The 27,110-nt window shown below is 36.5% G+C and overlaps 1 protein-coding gene across 2 annotated transcripts in view; it reads right to left on the bottom strand.

Annotated features, from left to right (window-relative positions):
• Nucleotides 1–342: 342 nt before the first annotated feature.
• Nucleotides 343–27,110, bottom strand: part of LOC142985440 (lachesin-like) — a 102,248-nt gene continuing 75,480 nt past the window's right edge. For both annotated transcript variants that reach the window (XM_076133628.1, XM_076133629.1), the window contains 10 exons: nucleotides 17,064–17,164; nucleotides 14,558–14,647; nucleotides 13,627–13,754; nucleotides 10,732–10,926; nucleotides 9,068–9,227; nucleotides 8,293–8,390; nucleotides 6,923–7,044; nucleotides 6,148–6,328; nucleotides 5,471–5,638; nucleotides 343–4,776 (listed from right to left, as the gene is read on the bottom strand). In XM_076133628.1, the coding sequence (XP_075989743.1) occupies nucleotides 4,630–4,776; nucleotides 5,471–5,638; nucleotides 6,148–6,328; nucleotides 6,923–7,044; nucleotides 8,293–8,390; nucleotides 9,068–9,227; nucleotides 10,732–10,926; nucleotides 13,627–13,754; nucleotides 14,558–14,647; nucleotides 17,064–17,127 (1,353 nt within the window). In that variant the 5' untranslated portion in view covers nucleotides 17,128–17,164 and the 3' untranslated portion in view covers nucleotides 343–4,629. The remainder of the gene's footprint in view (nucleotides 4,777–5,470; nucleotides 5,639–6,147; nucleotides 6,329–6,922; nucleotides 7,045–8,292; nucleotides 8,391–9,067; nucleotides 9,228–10,731; nucleotides 10,927–13,626; nucleotides 13,755–14,557; nucleotides 14,648–17,063; nucleotides 17,165–27,110) is intronic.

Here is a 27,110-nt window from a genome sequence, read left to right as displayed (position 1 = left end):
AAAATATAAACGTGTACTTATAGCGGCTAACTTAAGGCTACACTTTGAGCCTAGTGTCTACACGTAAAGTCGAAATATCGAAATCTTTAGTGCTTCGTCTTCAAAGCGCAAGCGTTTTTTACAAGTACGCTCTCAATGAGGTTAAAATAGGTGTCAATCTGAATGGTAGTCAATCATTTTCGAAGTTAAAAGCATGTTTTTTTCTGTATAGGTCCTTAATTACAAACAAATAAAAATATATGTTTCAGCGTTTTGGAAAAATGGGAAGGACACAAAAAATAAATCCAGAGTGCGACCGCGCGGTTCTGCTATTGGTGAATAAAACACAACACATATAATAAACTTACACGTTTATTTCTACATACAGGGTTCGATTTTCTTTTCATTTAAATAAAAAGGCGTTTTTCTACAGCCCATTCAATTTACAAGTCACTCATTCTATATTTATTTATATAATAATATATATATTTTAAGTATTTTTTCTAAAAAATTACATCTAATCGTTTTTAAAAAGAGTTATGGCCGAGTATTTCAATTTTACATTATTTTTTTAATATTATTTATTGAATAGACAAATTAAATCTTAAATATAGTTTTTTAAAAAGTTTGTGTGTACAAAAAGTTTGACGGCAGTGGTTATGTATGATACATATTATTAAATAAGTACATAATATATTTTTACATTAAAATTATATTTAACTTAAGTTATATGGATACCTTGAAGCATTTAATAGAACAAAATATTTATTTTCTCACTTTATCCGTTACGGAATGTAACAATAAAAAAAAATCAAAATTATTTATTTTTAAGACCAGGAAATGGAATATTTTGACTTTGAACAACAATATTAACTAAAAATATGACTAATATTAAATTAAACATTTACCAAATACAAATATCAGTGAAAATAACTTTACTTTTCTTTCGATAAAATTAATATGGAAAAGTAAAGATGCTACAGTTGTTGGTACCATAAACAAATGTTCTATTAACCACTTCAAGGATAAAAAAAATATTAAAAAAATAAATTACAAATTGTAAACTTTTACAATCAAATTTCTTATTTGTTCACTACTGATGTGTTTTATATATTGCTTTGAATTCCTTCTAAATTAATATTGCACCTAAATTACATGGACTAATTTTAATTAAAACATGTTTTAAACCAATGGCTGTATAGAGCATATTATTACCAAAACTTTTCAAGAAAAAAATCTATGAAAAATTATTCGATTGTTTTTAATTACCAAAGTAAATATTTTTACATATTTTTTGTTTTTAAAAGAACTCCCGCAATTAAAATTGCTCTTGTGTCGCGGGGACTTTTACAAACATACAAACAACGGACACAAAGTATAACCAGACATGAAACAACTATTTATGGATCGCACAAATAATTGTTTTCCGTGTGGGAATGGAACCCACGACCTCTCGATGGTATCGGCGTGGAGTCCTTAACCACTACGCCACTATCCCCCGGTTTCTGAGTACATTTAACGGTAGTTTATCTATTCAATAGCATTTTTTACATGAGTTTTGACACTATTCAATAGATAAACTACCGCTAAATGTACTTCAAAAACCGGGGGTATGTCGTATTTCTATACTAAAATGTGTTTTTGACATTTCATAAAGAGTAGCTGATTTGACTGATAGTCAACAAACATATTTTTCAAAAATTTATGCTCGATACAGCCATTGACAGTAATTTTTCTAAATAAACAATAATTAAACATAAAATAATGTCTAAGATACACGTATTTGTTATACCTATAATATTCACTAACACAAATTATTGCTTAGTTTTACTTTTACCAACTTATTTACTTGTGAATAGTGGTTGTACAAACTAATTGTGTTATAGAAAACAAGATGGCTGCTCTTTGACGCACGTTTTAGGTGACAAAAGCTTAGAATAACGTTGGTTGTTCCGTTTCATTTTGTTAAATCATTTTTAATTTTATGGTACGTAGGACTTTAAATGCTAAGATTGCTTTTGTTTGTGAAGATATTTAAATACACATTTTTGGTAATAAAAACTACGGCGCATTAATAATGATTCAGCAAAATTACATATCGCGGAAACTTGCCAATAATAATGTAATGAGCACAAAAATATTTGACACGGCTTAAAATTTGCGACGGATTTGCAAACATACTGCATGGTGTATTTAATCAAAATTCTTCATAATTAATATAAAACCATGTAACGGTTCTTAAACATAAATTTTAAAGGTTGCAAAACCCTTTTTATCTGTCGTGAGACTTATTTATGAGCAACTTACATTTATCTCGATCCAAAACTCGTTGAACTATTTTTTCAAGTTATTATTCTAATAAGACGTGGAAAGTTTCTATAATTCAATTAATTAGTACACCCACTAGTCACATTTGCTTAGCATTCCTCGGTTGGCATCGAATTTTACAAGCGTATTTATGGAAGATACCTTCTTTGTAACAATAAATCTTTAAAAATATACTGAAAATTAAGATTATTTCAGCAAAAGGAGCCAGTTTTTTTTGGTATTAGGATTTTAAAAATAAATATGTAAGTATGAAAATGTATATATCAACAAATTTAACATATTACTGTCCCACTGCTGGGCAAGGGTCTCCTCCCGTAATGAGGGAGGGGTTAGGCCTTGAGTCCACCACGTTGGCCAAGTGCGGGGACTTTGCATACCTTCAAGAACTGTTCTAAACAACTCTCAGGCATGCAAGGTTGCATCACGATGTTTTCCTTCACCGTTGGAACAAGTGATCATTATTTCTAATACACACATAACTTGGAAAAGTCATTGGTGTGTTGCCTTGTTTGAACCGTCGACCATTTGCGTGGGAGGTATCAACTTATCCTTTACAAAACTAGCTTTTACCCGGGACTTCGTCCGCCACCTGAATTTTCCCATGGGAATGCGTCATTTCCCCGGGGTAAAAAGTAGCCTATGTCTTTTCTCGGGTAATAAAATATCTCCATACCAAATTTCATGCAAATTGTTTCAATAGTTTAGGCGTGATTGAGTAGCAGACAGACAGACAGAGTTATTTTCGCATTTATAATATTAGTATGGATGTAAAGATTTCTTGTTACAAAGAAAGTAATCTCCATATTTCTAGCCGTTTTTAAAGTTTGTTTGTTTCGACATTCTATAGCGTTGAAAGCTGGACCAATATGAATCAGTTTATACAACTCAAAGGTAAAGCTGGCTGTTCACGAAACGATTTGTTGGACAACATGCTAGAGTGAGAGTTAATTGTGACTAGTTGTAAGTAGTTTGCAAGCAATATTGCAACTTGGAATACTTAAATTATGTATTTTATGCCGGAATAGAAAGTATTTATTATTTAATTAAAATACACTTATTCGCTTGTAGGTATATAACATAGTACCAGTTTGATGGACCAACTTATTTGTAGCTTAACTCACAACTTAACCAACAAAATAGCCAACATATCGACCAACATGCATCAAGACAAGTTTGCCAACTTATCGGCCAAGGAGTTCACCAACATGTTAACCAACTAATCATCCAACAAGTTGGAAAACTTGTCAGCCAACATATCGGCCATCAAGTCAACCCACATAACGCCCTATAAACAGCCAGCTCAAGCAGTCATGAAAGTTTGTAAAACACTTACGTAATAATATTAATTTCTACGTATATTAATAAATTCACTTTTTTATATGGATGTTGTTAAGTTAAAAAATATTATTAATTAGGGATCGGTAAGCGCTGGATATAAATTAATTATTTAATTATAATACGGAATGTACAAGTGACTAGAGTTTTATAAGATTCCTTTTTTCTGTGAGAATTTTATAACAATATTATGTAGGTAACTTGAAAGTCTGACAAGCAGTCTTAGTATCGTGTTATAAGTCAGGTAACTGTGTTGTGTAGGTCTGATAGACAGTCGCTGCATGTACAATACTGGTATTCAGCTGCATCCGGTGAGACTGGAAGCCGACTACAACATAGTTGGAAGAAAGACTAGACTGATGGTTGAAATAGTTGGGTTTGAAATAGTTCGAAAAAATAGCATTGCCTAATAAAATAAAGATTTCAGGTTAACAATCTTTCATAATATTGTTTTAAAAACCTCTTACAGTAAGTTAAAAATATTATCGTTCAAGGAATCTCATATTTTACGCTTTTTACAAAATATTAGGTACTAACAAGATAACACTAGGTTTAAGCCCTCCGAACGCCATTGTAAAAAAAAAAGTCACAAATTTCGCGCGCAATTTTAATGACAGCTGTCAAAACGTTTAGTTATTGCAAGTGACTTGAAAAATTACATGAAAAATATTACGTTATTGCGGAGAAATTATTAAAGTACATTCAACTTATATATTATTTATTTAAAGTAAAGATGACAATGTTTACTTTAAATAAATAAATATCATTGGACAACTCATACACGGTCAACTCAGAATCGTGATGCTGTTTTATACTGAAAAATTTTCTTCATCAAAATAGCGCGCGAAATCTCAAGCATTTACCAATAAAATACCAAACCCAAAAGCCTCATATTACAGCTCACAACTCTTAAAAAAGCTTACTCTATGGTGTTCATCGTTTAACGATTAAAAATAAACTGGTCGAAAAGAATTTGGTCTTCGGAATTCAAACGAGGAGGAAGGTATATAAGGCGAGCGCTGTAGAGTAAGTGGTTAGTAGGTGGGGAGGCGCTGACGAGAACATTGGTGTGAGCTCGTCCGCGTGCGCCGTGTGGCTCCCGCCGAGCGTGTGGAACTGGAAGATGTCGCTCACCTGCAATGAATTTTTTGTTTTATATACTTTGATATGTTTTGGGGTTTTCAGTATATAGAATAAGAATAAGAATCTGTGGTTATAACACAGGGTGACAGGGTGACAGGGTGTTCACACAAATCTAGGGTATTTATTATAAACAAAATACAAAATAATTGTAACATACAAAACTGGGTTATATAAGTTTTGGGGTTTAATAGACAAAATTTCGCTTTATCAGACTATGGGTATTCTGAGTTTATAACAGGACTTGAATAAAAAAAATGATTTAATCAGATTTTTTGCTATACCTGATGATAACAACGGGGTTAACCAGTCAAAATTTAGCTTTATAATTAACTTCTGGTTTTATCAAACAATACTAGGGTTAAACACAACTGGGTTTATACAACATATCTGGGGTTAAACACAAAACTGGAGTTAATCAGACAATATTTGCGCCTAACAGACAAAACTAGGGCTACGTACACAATTGGGGTTAAACATACCAATCTGGAGTTTCCACAGTTTAAACTGGAGTTAACCAAAGAAATTTACAGTGTCCGCAGTTTAAACTGGGATTAACCAAAGAAATCTTCGGTTACACAAAACCAAATTGGGGTTAACCAAAGAAATCTGGGGTTACACAAGACACAACACTGGCTCTTTATTCATCAAAACTGGGGTATACCTATCAACATTCTCAGTCACTCACCTCATTCCACCCATATCTGTTCTTCGCCTGCACTATAGCCTCGTACACGGCGCCAGGTTCGAGTCCCTTCAGCTCGTGAGTGACGCGATGTGTGAGGGAGCCGGCCGGCTCCGGCGCGGGGATCACCACGTCGTGCCAGCGCCCCGGCTGCTGGAAGGTCTCGTTTATCTGGGAGATAAAGTTGTAGATACATTTTATTCAATGGTTAGTGGTCTTAGTGTATAGATATCGTATGGTTAATGGTCTTAGTGACAAAGTTAACGATTTTAAACTCTCGCGACTTGTACCTACACGCGTAAGAATCGAGTTTAAGACCTGTTACCTGTTAAATTACTAGTGTCAAAGTTGTTTAAGCCCGAAAAGCCTTTGGATTAACGGTCATTCTATAGATCACTCATAGATCTATAGAATGACCGCGCCAATGGTTGCTTAACTCACTGACCGTTTACCGGACCGCAGAAGTGCATCTATGGGTGCGTTTATAGTAAATTTACTTCTATTTTATATTAGTTATAAAGGTAATATTATACTTAACTGTAAAAACATAGGATATGTGGATCATAATAGACATTTAAATAAAAAAATCACGGTTTTATGGATATATGATATGGATCCTTACAAACTTCTCTTACTTCATTCACATACATACATCATAACGAACGTTTCAATAATCTTACCGCTAACTGTCGATAGAGCAGTCTCAGCTCATCGAGCGGTGGATAGCTGTCGACGGCGAAGGCGAGCGTGTAGCGCGTGTGGGAGCGAGCCAGCGGCGCGGAGGTGAACCGCGCGGGCCCGGGCCGCCCCGACACCTCCACGTGCTGCCGGGCGCGGCCCAGGCTGTTGTCGGCCACACAACTGGGGAGAGATGTAAGTATGTACCCTTGCAACAAAACTGGGGGAATTGGACAAAAGTGGGGGTAAACAACTTGGACATTTTCGTAACATCATAATGTGTCAATAATAATAGTCCCACGCAAGTGGTCGCATGTTTGAATCCGAGACAACAGCAATGACTTTTCCAAGTTATGTGTGTATTAGAATTAATTGTCACTTGTTCCAACGGTGAAGGAAAACATCGTGATGCAACCTTGCATGCCTGAGAGTTGTTTAGAACAGTTCTTGAAGGTATGCAAAGTCCCCGCACTTGGTCAGTGTGGTGGACTCAAGGCCTAACCCTTCATTACGGGAGGAGACCCTTGCCCAGCAGTGGGACAGTAATGGGTTAAATTTATTATTATCCATACTAATATTATAAATGCGAAAGTAACTCTGTCTGTCTGTCTGTCTGTTACTCAATCACGCCTAAACTACTGAACGAATTTGCATGAAATTTGGTATGGAGATATTTTGATACCCGACAAAGGACATAGGCTACTTTTTACCCCGGGAAAACGACGCGTTCCCATGGGAAAATTCAGCTAAGTAAAAGCTAGTTTATTATAATCTTACCTATAATTGCCGAAGTCTTCAGGTTGTACGTTGGCTATCAGTAATGTGTGGTTGTTGCCTCTCGCTGACATTGTGATGCGTTCCGACGCGCTGAGAGGAAACGAGTTCTGATACCAGGTGACCTGTGAAATAGAGACAAATTATAACTAGATCTTTTTCTCGAATGGTTAGTGGTCAACCTAGTGTCAAAGTTGTTCAAGCCAGTTGCGCTCACCGGTCGGTAAAGGGTTAAGCAAACCTTCATCATTCCTTTTTTTTTTTTGCTTTTGCTCTTGTGTCGCGGGGACTTTTACAAACATACAGGCAACGGACACAAAGCACAACCAGACCCGAAGCAATTATTTGTGGATCGCACAAATAATTGTCCCGTGTGGGAATCGAACCCACGACCTCCCGACGCAACGGTTGCGGCGTGGTGACCTGAGCCACTGCGCCACGGAGGCAGTCAAATTCCATAAATGAGTGACCACATAGTATTTGAGCTGGGTGTTTCCGTGCTTCGGAGGTCACGTAAAAAGTCGGTCTCGGTTGTTGTTAAAGATAACAGTCGTTAAGCCACGTCAAAGGCACGGCTTGAACAACTTTGACACTAGGTTGACCACTATCCATACGATAAGAATAAGAAGAATGACTTTTCCAAGTGATTTCTGTAAAAATAATCACGTTGTTATAACGGTGAAGGAACGAGCAATGTCATGTGTGAGAGTTGTTTAAACAGTTGTTGTAGTAATGTAAAGTGTCACTTGATCACTGTGATGTACTCTACCTCTCATAGAGACATGTACCCAGCAGTAGGATTATGATCACGTTGTTATAACGGTGAAGGAACGAGCGATGTCATGTGTGAGAGTTGTTTAAACAGTTGTTGTAGTAATGTAAAGTGTCACTTGATCACTGTGATGTACTCTACCTCTCATAGAGACATGTACCCAGCAGTAGGATTATGATCACGTTGTTATAACGGTGAAGGAACGAGCAATGTCATGTGTGAGAGTTGTTTAAACAGTTGTTGTAGTAATGTAAAGTGTCACTTGATCACTGTGATGTACTCTACCTCTCATAGAGACATGTACCCAGCAGTAGGATTATGATCACGTTGTTATAACGGTGAAGGAACGAGCGATGTCATGTGTGAGAGTTGTTTAAACAGTTGTTGCAGTAATGTAAAGTGTCACTTGATCACTGTGATGTACTCTACCTCTCATAGAGACATGTACCCAGCAGTAGGATTATGATCACGTTGTTATAACGGTGAAGGAACGAGCAATGTCATGTGTGAGAGTTGTTTAAACAGTTGTTGTAGTAATGTAAAGTGTCACTTGATCACTGTGATGTACTCTACCTCTCATAGAGACATGTGTGGGTCTTACCTCTGCAGGAGGGTCTGCGAGGACAGTACATAGCAGTTCAGCTCTGAAGCCTTCTCCAGTGTGTACCCATGAGCGTTCCACGGTGATTTCAGGGGGGTCTGAAATTACATACATCCATACTAATATTATAAATGCGAAAGTAACTCTGTCTGTCTGTCTGCTACTCAATCACGCCTAAACTACTGAACTAATTTGCATGAAATTTGGTATGGAGATATTTTGATACCCGAGAAAGGACATAGGCTATATATCATCACGCTACGACCAAAAGGGGAAAATTTCACCCATTCTCTCTTATTGGACGCAAGCGAAGTTGCGCGGGTCAGCTAGTACATAATATAAAGTCTGGTAGACTCGAAAGTGTAGGCACAGGTGTATACCCATTTTTCGCCATTAACAATGTTAGTTCCATGTAATAGGGGGCGAGTATGTCATATACCGGACATGTTACTAAACTCTGGACTACTACTGAGTACTGAATAATAGTTATATAAATTAGCAAAGATCAACAGCACTGTGCCCGAACTGGGAATTGAACCTCGTGGTCAGCAGCGATATACACTATCACCCAGACCTTAAAAACAGGAGGTCTGCAACTTGAGGTTTTAGCAAATTAACTCATGATCAATTTTTATTGTCCAACCTGTGATATGAAATCTATGCACGAATATTTTTTTTTATATTTTCAAATTTCCTAGACAAATTTTGATAAAATTTAAGAGCATAAACCCAAGAAAGGACACTATTTTCAACAACTGAAATATATTATACTTACATAGCACTTGCAACTGAAACTCAGCGACTAGAGGTGCGCCCACTCCGTTGTCTACGGTACACGCGTACCTGCCGCTGTGTCCCCTCTCTAGCCGCGACAGTTGCAACTGTGGCCCCTCCCCTAGCCGCGTGTTAGTATCATTCTGAAACACCGGTATCACCTAGCTCTGAATAGATGGCACTTTTGACGACAGGAATGTTGCTATCTATACTATCTATACTAATATTATAAAGCTGAAGAGTTTGTTTGTTTGTTTGAACGCGCTAATCTCAGGAACTACTGGTCCGATTTGAAAAATTCTTTCAGTGTTAGATAGTCCATTTATCGAGGAAGGTTATAGGCTATATATCATCACGCTACGACCAATAGGAGCGGAGTAACAGTAAAAAGTGTTACAAAAACGGAGAAAATTTTAACCCATTCTCTCTTATGTGACGCAAGCGAAGTTGCGCGGGTCAGCTAGTGTTATATAATGTTATTCAATTCAATGTTTAATAGTCCCCAACCCGCACTTGGTCAGCGTGGTGGACTCAAGGCCTAACCCCTCCCTCATTACGGGAGGAGACACTTGCCCAGCAGTGGGACATTAATGGGTTAAATTTATTTAATGTTTATAGTGATTTTCACATGTTAATGTATAAATTTCACATGTTGTGTAATCTACAAAATTAGACAATGTTACATGATGTTATATAATGTTATTCTATGTTATTCCATATGTTGCTGACTTTCTCAGTCACTAATTACACCTATGTAACTAAGCTACAAAATTAGACGATGTTATTCAATGTTTAACAATGTTATTTGATGTTATTTAGTATATAACAGACTCTCCAGGTCACTGAATTATACCTATGTAACAATATTACTAAATTAGGCAATGTTACATTATGTTATTCAATTTTAGACTATGTTATTAGGTATGTAATAGACTTTTTATACCACTAAAGTCTACCTATGTAACTAAACTACAAAATAAGATGATGTTACGCAATGTTATTGAATGTTATATGCTGTTATTTAGTATATAACAGACTCCCAGGTCACTCAATTATACTTATGTAACAATATTACTAAATCAGTCAATGTTACATCATGTTATTTAATGTGATATGGTGTAATTTAGTATATAACAGACTCTCCAGGTCACTGAATTATACTTATGTAATAAAAATACTAAATTAGGTAATGTTACACTATGTTATTTACTATGTAACATACTTCCTACGTCCCTTTTAAGTATACCCAAATAACTAAACTACAAAATTAGACAATGTAGCTCCATGTTACATATACAGTCAACTTGGGTAACTTTGAATCATTTGGGTAACATTGAACGTGGGAATTTGAACTAGTTTCCATTATTTTTTCATATGAAACCAACACAATTGATAAAGATTCATTTTAGTTTTGCAAACTTTTATCAATTGTGTTGCTTTCATATGAAAAAATAATCGAAACTAGTTCAAATTCCCACTGTCAATGTTACCCAAATGATTCAAAGTTACCCAAGTTGACTGTACATGACCAAATATCCCAAAAATACAAAAAAAAAATAACAATTTCTACTCTGGCAACTCACCAACTTATGCCAAGTGTTATTAAACAACACGTAACCAAAATATCCTAAAAAAAAAACGATATTTTCTACTCTGGCAACTCACCAACTTATGCCAAGTGACGGTCGGCACAGGGTTGCCAGCGGCCCTACACTCCAGCACAGCGGCGCCGCCTCTCCTTGCCGCCGCGTGTCTTGACTCGGGGGACGCTCTCACGCTCGGCGGCACTAGGACTTCCACCGTGTGGACCTGGTCTCGAGCCACACGGTCTGATATTTGACAGACGTAGTCGCCTGCATCCTGGGAAACGGCAAGTTAAATGTGCATTTAAGTTTAATGTCCCACTGTTGGGCATTCATAGCCAGTTCTGTTCATCGGTAAACGATCTGTGGCAAGCAACCGTTGGCGCGGTCATTCTACAGATGGGTGACCGCATTGTGGTATTTGCACTGAGCGTCTCCGTGAGCATATAAAAAGTTGGTCAATATATTTTTATTGTAAAAAAGACAACTCCCGCACTAAGAATTGCTCTTGTTTCGCGGGGACTTTTACAAACATACAAACAACGGACACAAAGTACAACCAGACTCGAAATAACTATTTGAGGACCGCACAAATAATTAATTGTTCCATGTGGAAATCGAATCCACGATCCCGACGCAGTGGTAACCACTGCGCCACGGAGGCAGTCAAATACTGCCTTTTCTGGGTCATTTTTAATGAGAACGCTTCAAAATGTCTGATTCAGCATCGCATTTGTAATTAAAGGAAAAGATTTAATTTAAAGATAAAATAATGAGCTAATTTCATTAAGTCGATGATGATTGATAAGAATCTATGAAAAAAGACTTCTCTTGTCTTTTCTTATTTTAGGTACTTTTCTTTGTGATTATAGTTGGAAAATAAATCGCTTACTTGTGACGGCAATATAATTCGAAAAATTCAATTTGTCTTTTGTTTTTGTTATTCGAAACGGCCATAATGCGCTTTTTATTCTACAAAAACGCGATATTTTTTACTCCAAAAATGGCGGCGTAACGAGAGAAAGTGACGCAACTATCGCAGTGTCGATCAAAAGTTTAAAAATGGTATACAGTGCCTCGATTCTCTACTACTATCGTCTACCGACAACCACCTAGCTATCGAAATTTTGACATTTAGAATGTACTGCCAAAATGTTTCCTACGACACCCGTCAGAGGCGCTGATCAGATTTTCATACAAAATTTCTCGATGACAGTTCGGTTGTCGGTAGTCGATAGTAATAGAGAATCGAGGCACTGTAAAATGGAGGTTTTCGAAATGTCACATTATAAATAAAATAAATATGATTGGACAACTCACACACGGTCATTTGATTCCAAACTAAGCAGAGCTTGTACTATGGTAACCAAATAACTGATAAACATACTAATATACTTGTAAATACATACTTATATAGATACATTAACATCCAGGCTCAGAACAAATACTCGTGCTCATCACACAAAGATTTGTCCCGGGTGGGATTCGAACCCACCACACGCGGCGCTCCGGTTGTTGCGGCGAGGTGACCGCTTGAACCACTGCGCCAAACGTGCAGTTAAGTTATCGCCGCAAGTGAGCGAAATATTGACTTTCAAGCATCTATTCTAACCCGCTAGGGAATTATTGATTTTGAACTATCTCGTAGAGATCAGACAGCGTTTGCAATGTAAAGCGCAAAGAAATGTGTTTATTTACAACTTCGCATTTATCTTCTTGTCGTATGGTTAGTGGTCAACCTAGTGTCAAAGTTGTTCAAGCCCGAAGGCCTTTGACGTGACTTAACGACTGTTACCTTAATTGACAACAGCCAGGACCGACTTTTTACGTGCCCTCCGAAGCACGGAGACGCCCAGTTCAAATACTACTATGCTGTCACCCATCTATGGAATGACCGCGCCAAGGTTTGCTTAACCCACAGATCGTTTACCGACCGGTGAGTGCAACTGGCTGTGGGCGCCTCAATTCGAATGCGACTTCGCATCTTCATATTTTATTTGTTTTTAAGCCACATGATAATAATTATCTGTCTTCAAAACGAGCAAAATACAGTTCAAATCTCCATTTCAAAACTTGTAACCTCAAAATTACGTAAAATAAAAAAACAACATGGCGTCAAAAGCGCGGGAAACCGTCCCTCAGTGTTGCAACACATAAAAAATAATGAGGGTGTGTACCACAGAGGTTTTTGTGCGGCCATTATCATATTTCTCTCGGCCAATTACCGTTTAGAGGTACTATTTAGCATTTTTGACGGCAAAAAAAAAATTAAGCAATTTTTGGTTTCGTAAAGAGTATTTAGAGCCATATAATGGTGGATTTGAATGTTAAGTTTGTTTTTTTGGTTACTATTTTTGAATTTAATATCAGTAATAGCCGAGTGGTTTAAGTTGACAGCTCTTCCGCAAGTGGTCGCTGGTTCGAACCCGAGGTAACACACCAATGACTTTTCCAAGTTATGTGTGTATTAGAAATAATGATCACTTGTTCCAACGGTGAAGGAAAACATCGCGATGCAACCTTGTATGTCTAAGAGTTGTTTAGAACAGTTCTTGAAGGTATGCAAAGTCCCCGCACTTGGTCAGCGTGGTGGACTCAAGGCCTAATCCCTCCCTAATTATGAGACGAGACCCTTGCTCAGCAGTGGGACATTAGTGGATTAAATTTTTTTTTTCAAGTGGTAGGTAACTGTTTTGTGTAGGTCTGATAGACAGTCGCTGCATGTACAATACTGGTATTCAGCTGCATCCGGTGAGACTGGAAGTCGACTATTGGAAGTAAGACTCGACTGATATATGGTTAGTTGTCAATGTCAACCTAGTGTTAAAGTTGTTCAAGCCGCCCAAGGCCTTTGACGTGGCTTAAAGACTACTAAGTAGGTTGACCAGGGATCAAGCCTATGTTAGTATGTATTATATGGTATGGTTAGTGAACCATAAAATAAGAGAGAGAGAAGTATAAATGCCGGGCCACATACCTGAGGCCCTACGTCAGTAATCTGAAGGTTGTAGCCGTCAACCAGTCGGAACCTCTCGTCCCTGGTCACCATGAGGCTGGCGGCAGTCAGGACAGCTGGACCTCGCCTCCATAGCAAGACTAGGGACCCTGGAACATACAAAATTTTATTGGCTATCTTCAACAATAGGGATGTTACCAATGTAACAAAACAGAAATTATAATTAGTCCGCCAGTCAGAAAATTTAAAAATATTTGACACGTTTTTTTTTTCATTAAAAACCAATATAGTGACTTACTTAAGAAGCATTATAGTTATGTAGTGGGCGCTAATGACGTCACGTCACATTTTGTACTCTAAAGTGACGTCATGCGACTTTCGAACTCAATGTATCGCGGTGATAATTTGATTATGCACAAAAATTACAAATACGTGTGTAATTCACACACACACATTATTTTTCATAATCTACTAGATGGACTAAAAAAACGAAATTAGTCATAATCTCTTTCTCGTTTTCGTGGCCTACACCGACGTCGTCGGCCTTCAGGTGTCGGTCACGACTCTTGCTCACCCATCTGGATGCATCCTAATGACGTGTCCTGCCCAATGCCATTTCACCCTTGCAGCCTTAGTGCTAAACAAACTATTTTCGGCTTTAGTGTACTAAAAACAATGTTGTATAGTCTTTTATAAATAGAAGCATATATTTTTGTATAAGGTACCTACTAGCGGACAGGCCCGACTTCGTCCGCTTACAGTATAATTTTATCCCGTTCATTACATTCCCGTGGCATTTTTGATCCCATCGATCCCATATAAATCTTGTCCCGACAGTGACAAAATATTAAAAAAATATTTTTTTTTAGTTTAATTGTTCAAAAGTTATGTGCGTAGGTACATAAATTTCGATGATTCATTTCTATTAATATAGATTCCTTTATATACTCACCCAAGTTTTGCACTTGACATGGCAGCAGCAACGTGTCCCCGACTACAGTCCTGAACGAGTGTCCTCGCGACAGAAACCGTGGCCCGTCATCTGTTCAACAAATATATTACAATTAATACATATATATATATGTACATATCTATACTAATACTAGCTGACCTGCGCAAACATTGCTTTGCCATATAAAAAAAAATTGTCACTTAGTGGTATGAAAAATAGATGTTTGATTCTCAGACCTACTCAATATGCTCACAAAATTTCATGAGAATCTGTCAAGCCATATGGCAACTAAAACTGTGACGCGAGAATTTTATGTACATTAGACTAGCAGACCCGCGCAACTTCGCTTGCGTCACATAAGAGAGAATGGGTCAAAATGTTCCCCATTTTTGTAACATTTTTTATTGGTACTCTGCTCCTGTTGGTCGTAGCGTGATGATATATAGCCTATAGCCTTCCTCGATAAATGGGCTATTTAACATTGAAAGAATTGTTCAAATCGGACCAGTAGTTCCTGAGATTATACATAAAATCACGCCTTTTTCCCATAAGAGTAGGCAAGGACCAAACAACTATCCTCATTAAAATATTATTTACAAAGCCCAGTGGTATAAGTTTGTACCTCCTACATAAGTAGTTGCAGGTTCGAACCCCGAGGCAACACGCCAATGACTTTTCCAAGTTATGTGTGTATTAGAAATAATTATCACTTGTTCCAACGGTGAAGGAAAACATCGTGATGCAACCTTACATGCCTGAGAGTTGTTTAGAACAGTTCTTGAAGGTATGCAAAGTCCCCTGGTCAGCGTAGTGGACTCAAGGCCTAACTCCCATCGTTATGGGAGGAGACCCTTGCCCAGCAGTGGGACTTTAATTGGTTAAATTAATGTATTATTTAAAGAAAATAGCCAAATAATTCATATAAATGACAAAGAACCATAGTTTTTTCAACTGTCCCCAGCATAATACTATTAAATCGTCTTCAGACAAAAAAAACTTCTTCACAAACTTCACTTTGATATTCAAACTTTCGTCATATATAATTTTTTCTTCACTACCCTTGAATACTTTTTAAAATGGTTCCGAATAATGGATTTTTTATAAGATCAGTGATAGCCGAGTGGTTCTCATTCTTCTCCTTATCGTATGTTTAGTGCAGGTCAACCTAGTGTCAAAGTTATTCAAGCCCGAAAGGCCTTTGACGTGGCTTAACGACTGTTATCTTAATTGACAACAACCGGGACCGACTTTTTACGTGCCATAGTGGTTACTTATCCTGAGAGATCGACCCGTGTGGCGTTTGTGACATAGCCACGAGGTCCTCTGATACTTTTAACTAAAATTAAGACTGACGTTTCGAAGATTAAGAGACCCTACAAATTAAATAAAAACACGATTAAGCAATTATCCATATAACTAAGTATTGTGTACATTTTGTACCGGAAGTGACGTGACAATGCCGCCATATTTATTGCGACCGGAAGTCGGGGTGACTTGCTTTAATGGCCCCCGCTTCATAGACTATAAAATTGTGATGATATTTGAAAATATCTACAGTGTTATAGTCTGACAACTTAATATAGAGCCTTGGCAGTGACGGTTTATCTAGATTATAATTCATATTTACTATCTGTATCAAGCAGTTATGTTTTGTCTTCTACGCCATTTGTTGCAATATCAGACACACAAACAATTACTTCTAACTCCAAACAGTCATGAAATTCTTAACAAAAATACTCAGAAATTTGAATCCGAGACTTTTGTATGGCAAAAACATCTCTCTACCGATCGCGTCGTAGTTGTAGTCAAACGCGCATAAGAGATGGCAGTACTAGTTGCTTATGTAATAGTACTAGTGAACGCATCTCGATCTCGCGAGATCCCGTGTATTTTTTCGGGATCAATCCCGAAGCATAATATGACGAGATCCCGTTCGGGATTGTCGGAGAGGGCATTTTCAGCAGCTGGCTACATTGCAATAGACTTAAGATGCCGATAGGAAGCTCATACTATTGATACACTTTGTATTTTAAAAGGCTACTTTCAAAATGCCATGTGATTACTTTTTATTTTGATCTCCTGGAGCTACACCTACTTTTTTGATTATGTTCATGTTATTACACCTGTTAATTATGTTACGTTGTTAGTAATATTGAAAAATAAAGGCTTTTATTTTCTTTCAAATAATAATTTATTGCATTCACCACACTATCACACAAATATTACATTAAACAAGCCGTTCGAATTGTATTATTTTTACTAACTAGACGGGATCCCGAAAATCTCGGGATCCCGCGGGATTGATATTTCTGATCGCGAGGGATCTCGAGTTGACGATCTCGAATCGGGATTGCATTCCCTAAATAGTACTCAATCCACAAACGAGATGGCAGCACCAATTCATTGATAATAGTACTTCACCCAACCAACAGATGGCAGCACCAGTATCATTTTAAAAGACGATTTTTCATAATTCCGTAAGTAAATAGCTATGTATAACACTTACTTCTATTGTTCTGTCCATGTACAGTGACGCAGACGGTCGCTAGCACGAGCCAGGCCACCTCCATGGTGTTGTCAACCGCGCCCACACCAGTACACCCTCATCTGTAGATAAAGATAGCGATATATGAGTTAGGTGGGAGTGAGAGAGATGGCATGATGTTTGTCTTGTTCTGAAAAAATTGTTGGTGATTTTGTGAAGAAAAAGTTAAATAAAGTTTTAAACTAACGGCCCATTCCGGCTTCGTCTGGGTGTTCGTTAATCCTATTTTCGTAGGAATTTGGATCCCGTCGATCCCATACGAATATTGCATAATTACAATGACATAAAAATATGTCCAATTGACTGAACTTTGACCGAATACTTAGTTATTTTAAAGTTATATGTAAAAAAATATTTCTAGCCCAACCCGGGATTCAAATCCGAGACCTCGGTCCATATTCACTATCAACCGCGCCACAGAGGCAGTCAAGATAAGACCAATATTACTTTGACCGACACGGGAATAGAACCGAAGACTCCACGATCAACAGTCGTATACACTACTTTTCTTTTTTTCTTTTAAAACACACCTCCCGCATAAAAAATCACTCTTGTGTCGCGAGTACTTTTACAAACATACAAACAACGGACACAAAGTACAACCAGATACGAAACAATTATTTGTGGATCACACAAAAAATTGTTCTGTGTGGGAATCGAACCCACGACCTCGAAGCAATGGTAGCGGCGTGGCGACCTAAACCACTGCGCCACGGAGGCAGTCTTGACCACGAGAAAGTATAATAATTGGAGTAATAAATCTTATAGATAGTTTTTCAAGATAATACTGACTTTGATATATTGCAATGCATTTAAAAATGAAGATTTAATTAGTTACCTGAATAGCTTTTAAAATTAAGTTTTATGAGGTACTCAGGTAAAGGGTATCGTGTTATAAGTCAGGTAACTGTGTTGTGTAGGTCTGATAGACAGTCGCTGCATGTGCAATACTGGTATTCAGCTGCATACGGTGAGACTGGAAGCCGACTACAACATAGTTGAAAGAAAGGCTAGACTGATATAGTACCTTTTATAATTAAGTCTCAATACTATAGCATGGAAAAGCAGTGATAGCCAGTTGTGCTCACCGGTCGGTAAACGATCTGTGGGTTAAGCTAACCTTGGCGCGATCATTCCATAGATGGGTGACCGCATAGTGGTATTTGTACTAGGCGTCTCCGTGCTTCAGAAGGCACGCAAAAAGTCGGTCCCGGTTGTTGTTAATTAAGATAACAGTCGTTAAGTCATGTCAAAGGCTGCGGCTTGAACAACTTTGACACTAGGTTGACCACTAACCATACGATATATAGATAGTTAGAATGCTTATACCACTCGGCTATCACTGCTATCACTATAAAAATATATGTGCAGGCATGTTTTTTCTAACAATACGATTTCAACCCCCGGTCATAGGGGATGAAATCATTCGTAAGTAAAGCTCTTAAGGGTCGGTCGTGTGCAAATGGAATAAATTGGGGTGAAATTATAGACGCGGTTTTGAAAAATTTCGAGGTTTTTAAAATAATTATGTGATTTTTTTAACGACGCGTGACGCACTACTTTTGTATGCATAGTATATATTATTTAATATATTGTATTGTATAATTGCAGATATTTTGTTTTTTGTTAATTATTTATAGTTTAGTTTAATAGAATGTTAAAAGTACATATATTATGTAAAAAGTTTTTCTTTAAATATTAAATAAATTTTACTTAAGTATGTGAATATGAAGAGTTTTGATAGTTTAAAAGTCATTTATTATGATTAAAAAGACACAGTATTTTTGGTATGATTAAATAAATATAATAATTTTTAGTAATTATTTAAACTGATTTAAAAAAATAAGTTTTAGTTTTATGTTTCTTCCGCTAAATGTACAATACCTCAAAAACCGGGCATAAGTGAAATGTGTAATAGAAATAATAATATAATCACTTGTTATAACTATAAAAAGTATTGAAAGTATTAAAAATCTTCAAAATGCACTTTTCTAATGTTTTAAAAATAGCCATTTTAAAATGATATCTCAGAAAGAACTCGAATAAATAATCATAATCGATCTACAAAATAAAAAGTTTTATAAAAACAAACTTAAGAATTGAGCATTTACTCCTATTTTTCAAGTCGGTTAACTTACCCTTCAATACTTGAATATAATGTGGTATAAAACTACCCCTTAACCCACCCTCATCTGGTACAATCAATCGTCTGTACAACTATGTGTGTACTTCCACCCCTCTCATTATTTATTTATTAACATTGCTTTAAAACGTAGGTCGCAAGGAATTTATAAAAAAGAACTAGCTAAAATAAATAATAAATAAATATTATAGGACAACTCACACACGGTCATTTGATTACAAACTAAGCAGAGCTTGTACTATGGTAACCAAATAACTGATAAACATACTTATATACTTCTAAATACATACTTATATAGATACATTAACATCCAGGCTCAGAACAAATACTTGTGCTCATCACACAAAGATTTGTCCCGGGTGGGATTCGAACCTTTAAGCTGACTGAACAAACGTTGTTTTGCCATGTAAATTAAAAATAGTATCACTTAGGGGTATGAAAAATAGATGTGGGCCGATTCTCAGACCTACTCAATATGCTCACAAAATTCATGAGAATCACACAAACACATCACCGATATGATCTGTGTATATAAATATTTCTATTTAAAAATATCCCTTAAATTAAAATTTGATAGTATTACTACAAACATTGTGTTTAATCACTTTCAAAAAATAGCAAAACAACAAAAAACCCGCTAAATAAATTGATTAAAAAACATTTCCAAAAAACCCCGAGTTTCAACCCTTCCATGGGATTTCGCAACCCCTATTAATCAGCAAGGGTTTGTTTTTACAAAATCAAAACGATGAATGGCTTTGTTTATATAAAATTATTATAAAACCGTGTTGACTGGAAGTACATAAATCCTCCATACTCCATACTAATATTATAAATGCAAAAGTAACTCTGTCTGTCTGTCTGCTACTCAATCACGCCTTAACTACCGAACCAATTTGCATGAAATTTGGTATGGAGATATTTTGATACCCGAGAAAGGACATAGGCTATATATCATCACGCTACGACCAAAAGGAGCAGAGTACCAGTAATTAATGTTACAAAAACGGAGAAAATTTTGACCCATTCTCCCTTATAGGACGCAAGCGAAGTTGCGCGGGTCAGCTAGTACATAAATAAAATCACGCCTTATTCTCATAGAGGGCAGAGATTAGGGAAAGAAATAAATATCATTGTACAACTCACACACGGTCATTTGATTACAAACTAAGCAGAGCTTGTACTGTAACTAAATAACTTCTTCTTAGTCAACCTAATGTCAAAGTTATTCAAGCCCAAAAGCCTTTGACGTGGCTTAACGACTGTTATCTTAATTGACAACAGCCAGGACCGACTTTTACGTGCCCTCCGAAGCACGAAGACGATGCAGTGATCGCGCCAAGGTTTGCTTAACCCACAGATCGTCTACCTTATTAGCTAAAACAACAGTTGTGACTTTCACAAACAAAATTAACTTTAAAATAGGTGTTTTTTTAAAACATTTGCATGCGTGTTTGTTATCTGATAGATTATTATCACGGCTGACACTCGCGTGGTCAGCAGAGTTGTATTTATGGGTCATTCTGTGCAATCTATACTAATATTATAAAGCTGAAGAGTTTGTTTGTTTGAACGCGCTAATCTCAGAAACTACTGGTTCGATTTGAAAAAATCTTTCACCGTTAGTTAGTCCATTTATCGAGGAAGGCTATAGGCTATATATCATCACGCTACGACCAATAGGAGCAGAGCAGCAGTAAAAAATGTTACAATAACGGGGAAAAAATTGACCCATTCTCTCTTATGTGACGCAAGCGAAGTTGCGCAGGTCAGCTAGTATTAAATAAACATTTGTTCAGTACCTACACTATTTCAACCCCTATATTATATATTGACATACGATCGAGTGCAAATCGATTGTAATTTCACGCATTTTTACTTTTCAACAAGGAATTACGCGCCCCTAGTATTTTGCGTCTAACTATGTGGATCAAAAGTGTATAAGGAACAAGCTTTACACTAGGCGCGATCAAATGAATTTGAGAGTGAGGCATACATATTTGGTTCGGCCTCCGTGTAATTCAGCTTCTATTCGGTTATGATTTAAATGTGATGTACTAATAGATACAATAGTTCTTTATAATAGTATTTAGTTACTGAAAATAGTTGAGATATAAGTTTTATTCATTTATTATGCAAGTTAGTTATAAGTTTAAAATATAACCCTCTTATTCATAAACATACTATAAACCTATTTTAGTTAAAAATCTACCATAATATGTTTTCTCTTTTTCATTTCGCTAAGGAGTGAAAGAAACAAAACACTTTATAAGCCTTTCATAACTTCATATGAATAAGAGGGTAAGTTACTAAGTAGTTCAGTTTCAGACCCCTTAATCTCTTGTTCTTTATATGTGTTTAACGCGAGCGAAACCACCGGGCCAGCTAGTATTAGCTAACATTTAACCTTATGCCCACTAATTTATAACATACTAGCTGACCCGCGCAACTTCGCTTGCGTCCAATACTGCCGTCGTAAATGTAAACACAGTAACTTAAGTTACTGTGTTTATAGTTAGTTTAGTTCTTTGGAATCAGGAGACCGCGGGCTATTTGAGAAAGTTTTCGGTTTGTTTGTACGATGGATTGTTACCGAAATACATTAAATAAAAACACAGTATTTTTACCAAAAAAACATTTTTTTTAATAAAAAATACAGTATCTGTGTTATTTTAAATTAAATAACAGTATCTCACTACTAACTGTGTTTTTTTAACATGAATAGATTTTAATTTTTTTTCTTTTGCTTGATTATAACACGGCTTCTTCAGTTACTGTGATTGCGTATAAAATATTGTTCAAAGATAAACAACAAATACTTGAATAAATCACAGTATCTCATTTACTGTATTACTGATTTTATACGTATTTCTAAGAAACATAGTTATAACACAGTATGTACATACTTACTGTGTCGTAATTCCCCTAATGTTAATATCTTTACTAAGTTACAACACAGTAATAGGTAAAACTTGGTTACAACACAGTAACCGTTGAGTTACCGTGTTGTAACTTAAAAAAGAAAAAAATATTATATTATTACCCTAGCTTAAAACACATTATCTAATTTTATTATTTATACAATAATAATATACTAGATATATATATACAGAATCAAAGATTTAACTATATACTAACATTAAACGTTGCATGAAATAATATACAATAATTAGTATCTTCATGAGAGCAAAAATTAACCATTAAACTTCAACCGCGTTTTTCTCAAAACGCATATTTTGAAGTTACTGTGTTTAGATTTACGACGGCAGAATAAGAGAGAATGGGTGAAATTTTTCCCCATTTTTGTAACATTTTTTACTGGTACCTACTCTGCTCCTCTTGGTCGTAGCGTGATGATATATAGCCTATGTCCTTTGTCGGATATCAAAATATCTCCATACCAAATTTCATACAAATTGGTTCAGTAGTTTAGGCGTGATTGAGTAGCAGACAGACAGACAGACAGACAGACAGACAGACAGAGTTACTTTCGCATTTATAATATTAGTATGGATTGTAATTTTTACTAACAAGACGGTGTGACAATTTTTTTTCAAATAATGTATTTTATATGTTTGACTGCCTTCGTGGCGCATTGGTTTTGGTCACAACGCCGCTGCAATTGCGCAGGGAGGTTTTGGGTTCGATTCCAACACGGAACAATTATTTGTGCTATCCACAAATAATTGTTTCGGGTCTGGTTGTACTTTATGTCTGTTGTTTGTATGTTTGTGAAAGTCCCCGCGATTCAAAACCATTTTTTAGTGCGTGAGGTTGTCTATAAAAAAAATGTAAGAGTCTTTTTATCAAGCCCACTATCACAACCCTATTTTATAAGCTTGTTCTCTGTCCCATTTTAACAAACACCCTGCTAAGAGAGGGATGAAAACTACCATGTGGTTAAGAGGATGAAATAAATTGAATATAGTTAGGTATTTTTAAAAGCTTAGCTTGTAACAACTACTTGAAAATGTAGTTTAGTTTTTCAAAAATGTTGATTCGCGAATTTCGATTTTAATTGATTGGATTTAAAATAAATAAATTAGATAAAAAATCTGTTTCTTTTTAGTTTTTTATTGTAGATTGTATCCTTTTGACTGAAGTGTAGAGTGTGTATGCTAGCGACTGTTGATCGTAAGGTCTCGAGTTCGATTTCCGGGTCGTGAAAAGTACTCTTGGTCTTGTCTAATTTATAAAATAAGGTTCTTATATGGCAATTGACTTGCCTCTAATTACATTTATACTTGCTAAAACGTGGACATATTTCATACACCTCTGCAATAACTTTTGAGCATAACACGCGTGATATCATAAAAACAAAACTGCTTTTTAACAACTAAAATTTAATTGAAAATAGGTTATATCGGGAGTCAAACCCGTGACTTTTAAACGGTAATTCTCACTTTCAAAACTACTAAACGACTATTTTTGCACAAACATACAAAAAAGTAGTCGTACAGAATCGAGAATGAATGCATGTTATTGAATACCACCCCTCCTTGAACCCCTAGGGGTTGTAAGTGGGGTTACTCACTAATTTGACATTAGAACCAATATTGACTGGTCGGGGGTTCGCTCCCGGGCCGTGCAATCATTGATATTGTAATTTATCATCTTGTTATATTTCTATGATAAAATATTGGTTTTTGGTTTAATACAATTTAGTGGTGTCTGTATAAAAATGATTTTTCTTTGTAATGAAGAGTTAGTGGATAAGGAGATTGAAATATAATTTCGCACAATTTTTTTATGTATAATTTTTTTAATAAAAATTAAGGTTTTTTCCTTTTGGGATAAGACTCTTGTCCGGTAGTGGGACAGCCACGGGTTAGAAAAAAATAACCTTATTTCATTAAACAATATTTTTATGAAATATTTTGATCATATTTAGTGTTTTTGTAGTTTTTAATCGAAATAGTAACTAACACAAAATATTTTTACACAAATTTTCGAACTTTTAATATAAAAAGCATTGCACAGGAATCGAGCGTGGGACTCCACAGTCCACTATCGTCCCCAAAATATGCAAATTAAAATCTGTTCCTGACTTTACACAAGGGATTTGTCAAAACTAATCCCTGATTAATTAAAAATCACCCTGAGAAATACTTAAATAACCAGTTCCCAAGTTGGGAGTACACCAGACAAGTAAACAAAATGTTTAGGGGTGGAAAAATTTGCATGAATTAACTATTTGATTCATATTTTTGGTTTAAGGGCGGTTTTGTGTGGTATAATTGAATTAAATTGTAGTTTTGGTATGATAATTTAATTATAAAGTTGTTAAATTGTGGGTTCCGCCTGTCTTGTACAAGAATCTTTGACAGTCGTTACCTGATTGCCCGGCTTCCAGTCTCACCGGATGCAGCTGAATACCAGTATTGTACATGCAGCGACTGTCTATCAGACCTACACAACACAGTTACCTGACTTATAACACTATACTAAGTAAGACTAGTTGTCAGACTTTCAAGCTTCTGACTACTGTTAACGACTGTCAAAGATCTTGAAAAATGACCCTTCAAACAACGTGCCTTCCGATACACGGTGAAACTCTATATGTATAACACGGTCACCCATCCACAGAACAACCTTAGCACGTGTAGCTTAACCTCAGAGATCGATCCGCGCGGCTGTTGTTAACTAAACCACGAGCTCCTCGGAGCTACATAGGAATGAACTAGTTCTAAATGTAACCATAATAAATGAATTTAACATATTTATGTCCCACTGCTGGGCAAGGGTCTCCTCCCTTAATGAGGGAGGGGTCAGGCCTTGAGTCCACCACGCTGGCCAACTGCGGGTTGGGGACTTTGCATGCCCTCAATAAATGTATTAAACAAATTTTAGGCATCCAAGGTTTCCTCACAATGTTTTCCTTCACCGTTGGAGCATGTGATAATTATTTCTAATACACACATAACTTTGAAAAGTCATTGTTGTGTTGCCTTGGGTTTGAACCTGCGACCACTTGCGTGGGAGGTACCAACTTATATCACTCGGCTATCACTTTTCTTCCACATAATGTAGATTATATTTATACATTCCTGCCTACCGCACTTTATATAACAGGCATGATGTTATAACAATACATTGTGACCGCGTAACTGGAATATATCTGTTCGCAATTATAAATGTAAACATACGGGTAACTAACACGAGCCGAGACGCGACGGTTAATAAATAAATATCATTGTACAACTCAACTCACACACGGTCATCTGATTACAAACTAAGCAGAGCTTGTACTGTAACTAAATAACTGATAAACATACTTATATACTTGTAAATACATACTTATATAGATACATCAAAGGTTCAGAACAGATACTCGTGCTCATCACACTAGTATTTGTCCCGGGTGGGATAAGAACTTTGGAAAGCACGCAAAGCTATCAGCCCTGCGCCTGACCTCTCACTGGTCGTGTCGGATATCCGTCCCACCAGACTATGAGAGTGATGTAATGGAGAGTGTACCTGTGTATTGTACACACACGTGGACACTATAAACAAAGTATTGCACAGATGGCTGGTTTTACTAAAACTGGCCGCCATGGCCGAAATCGTTACTTCTTCTTCTTCTTCTTATCGTATGGTTAGTGGTCAATCTAGTGTCAAAGTTGTTCAAGCTGCCCGAAGGCCTTTGACGTGACTTAACGACTGTTATCTTGATCGACAACAACCGGGACCGACATTTTACGTGCCCTCCGAAGCACGGAGACGCCCAGCTCAAATACCACTATGCGGTCACCCATCTATAGAATGACCGTGCCAACGGTTGCTTCACCCACAGATCGTTGTCAACACGGTGAGCACAACTGGCTATAGGCGCTATACTAAAATATTTTGACCATACAAAAGACTCCACCAGAACAAAAAATCGCGTCATTCCCGTCTGATATTCTCTCCCGTATGTTTCCAACCAATTAATAATCGTAATTCACAGTCGTTAGCGCCACCTGGCGGCGAAATTTGCAAGTTTCTGCCTCCTCACTCTAAACTAATAATTAAATACATATTTATAACAAAATGTTAAGTATTTGTTTTTATTTTAAGACCACGTAAAATCAAATTTGGTACTAGAGCTTTTTCAAGTAATGTGTGTATCTATACTTAGTTATATTTTAAAGCTGAAGAGTTTGTTTGTTTGTTTGAACAAAAATTATTTCAGGGTTAGATAGCCCATTTATCGAGGAAGGCTATAGGCTGTATATCATCACGCTACGACCAATAGGAGCAGAGCACCAGTGAAAAATGTTACAAAAACGGGAAAAAGCATGGCTGTCTTATGTGACGCAAGCGAAGTTGCGCGGGTCAGATAGTTAGAAATAATAATCACTTGTTCCAACGGTGAAGGAAATAATCGTGATGCAACCTTGCATGCCTGAGAGTTGTTTAGAACAGTTCTTGAAGGTTTACAAAGTCCCCGCACTTCGTTCACGTGTAAATCCCGATCCCTCGGGAACTCCGGGATTAAAACTAGCCTATATGTTATTCTGGGTCTTCAGATACCTACATACCAAATTTCATCGTACCTAATCGTTAATGTAATATTTGCGTGAAAGAGTAACAAACATCCATGCATACATACATACATTCTAACAAACTTTTGCATTTATAATATCAGTAGGATGCGTAGGCATGGTAACTCCCATTTGTACCATTGAAACAATAAATATCAAAGATTTTCCATCAATATATTATGACATACAAAATACAGAACATTTGTAAAACAACCACGATGTACCGACTATAAATTGATTATTACTTTGATGGGGCAAATTAAATTGAGGCTAGGAAGACAGCGGGGCTATGAGCGGAGTGAAGAGCGGTTTTTTTAGAGTTTAAAAAAGACATACCTGCAC

Source organism: Anticarsia gemmatalis, chromosome 30 (genome assembly GCF_050436995.1).
Source record: "Anticarsia gemmatalis isolate Benzon Research Colony breed Stoneville strain chromosome 30, ilAntGemm2 primary, whole genome shotgun sequence".
Taxonomy (NCBI): domain Eukaryota; kingdom Metazoa; phylum Arthropoda; class Insecta; order Lepidoptera; family Erebidae; genus Anticarsia; species Anticarsia gemmatalis.
The sequence above is the reverse complement of the archived record's forward strand: the minus strand, read 5'-3'. Positions and strand labels throughout refer to the sequence as shown.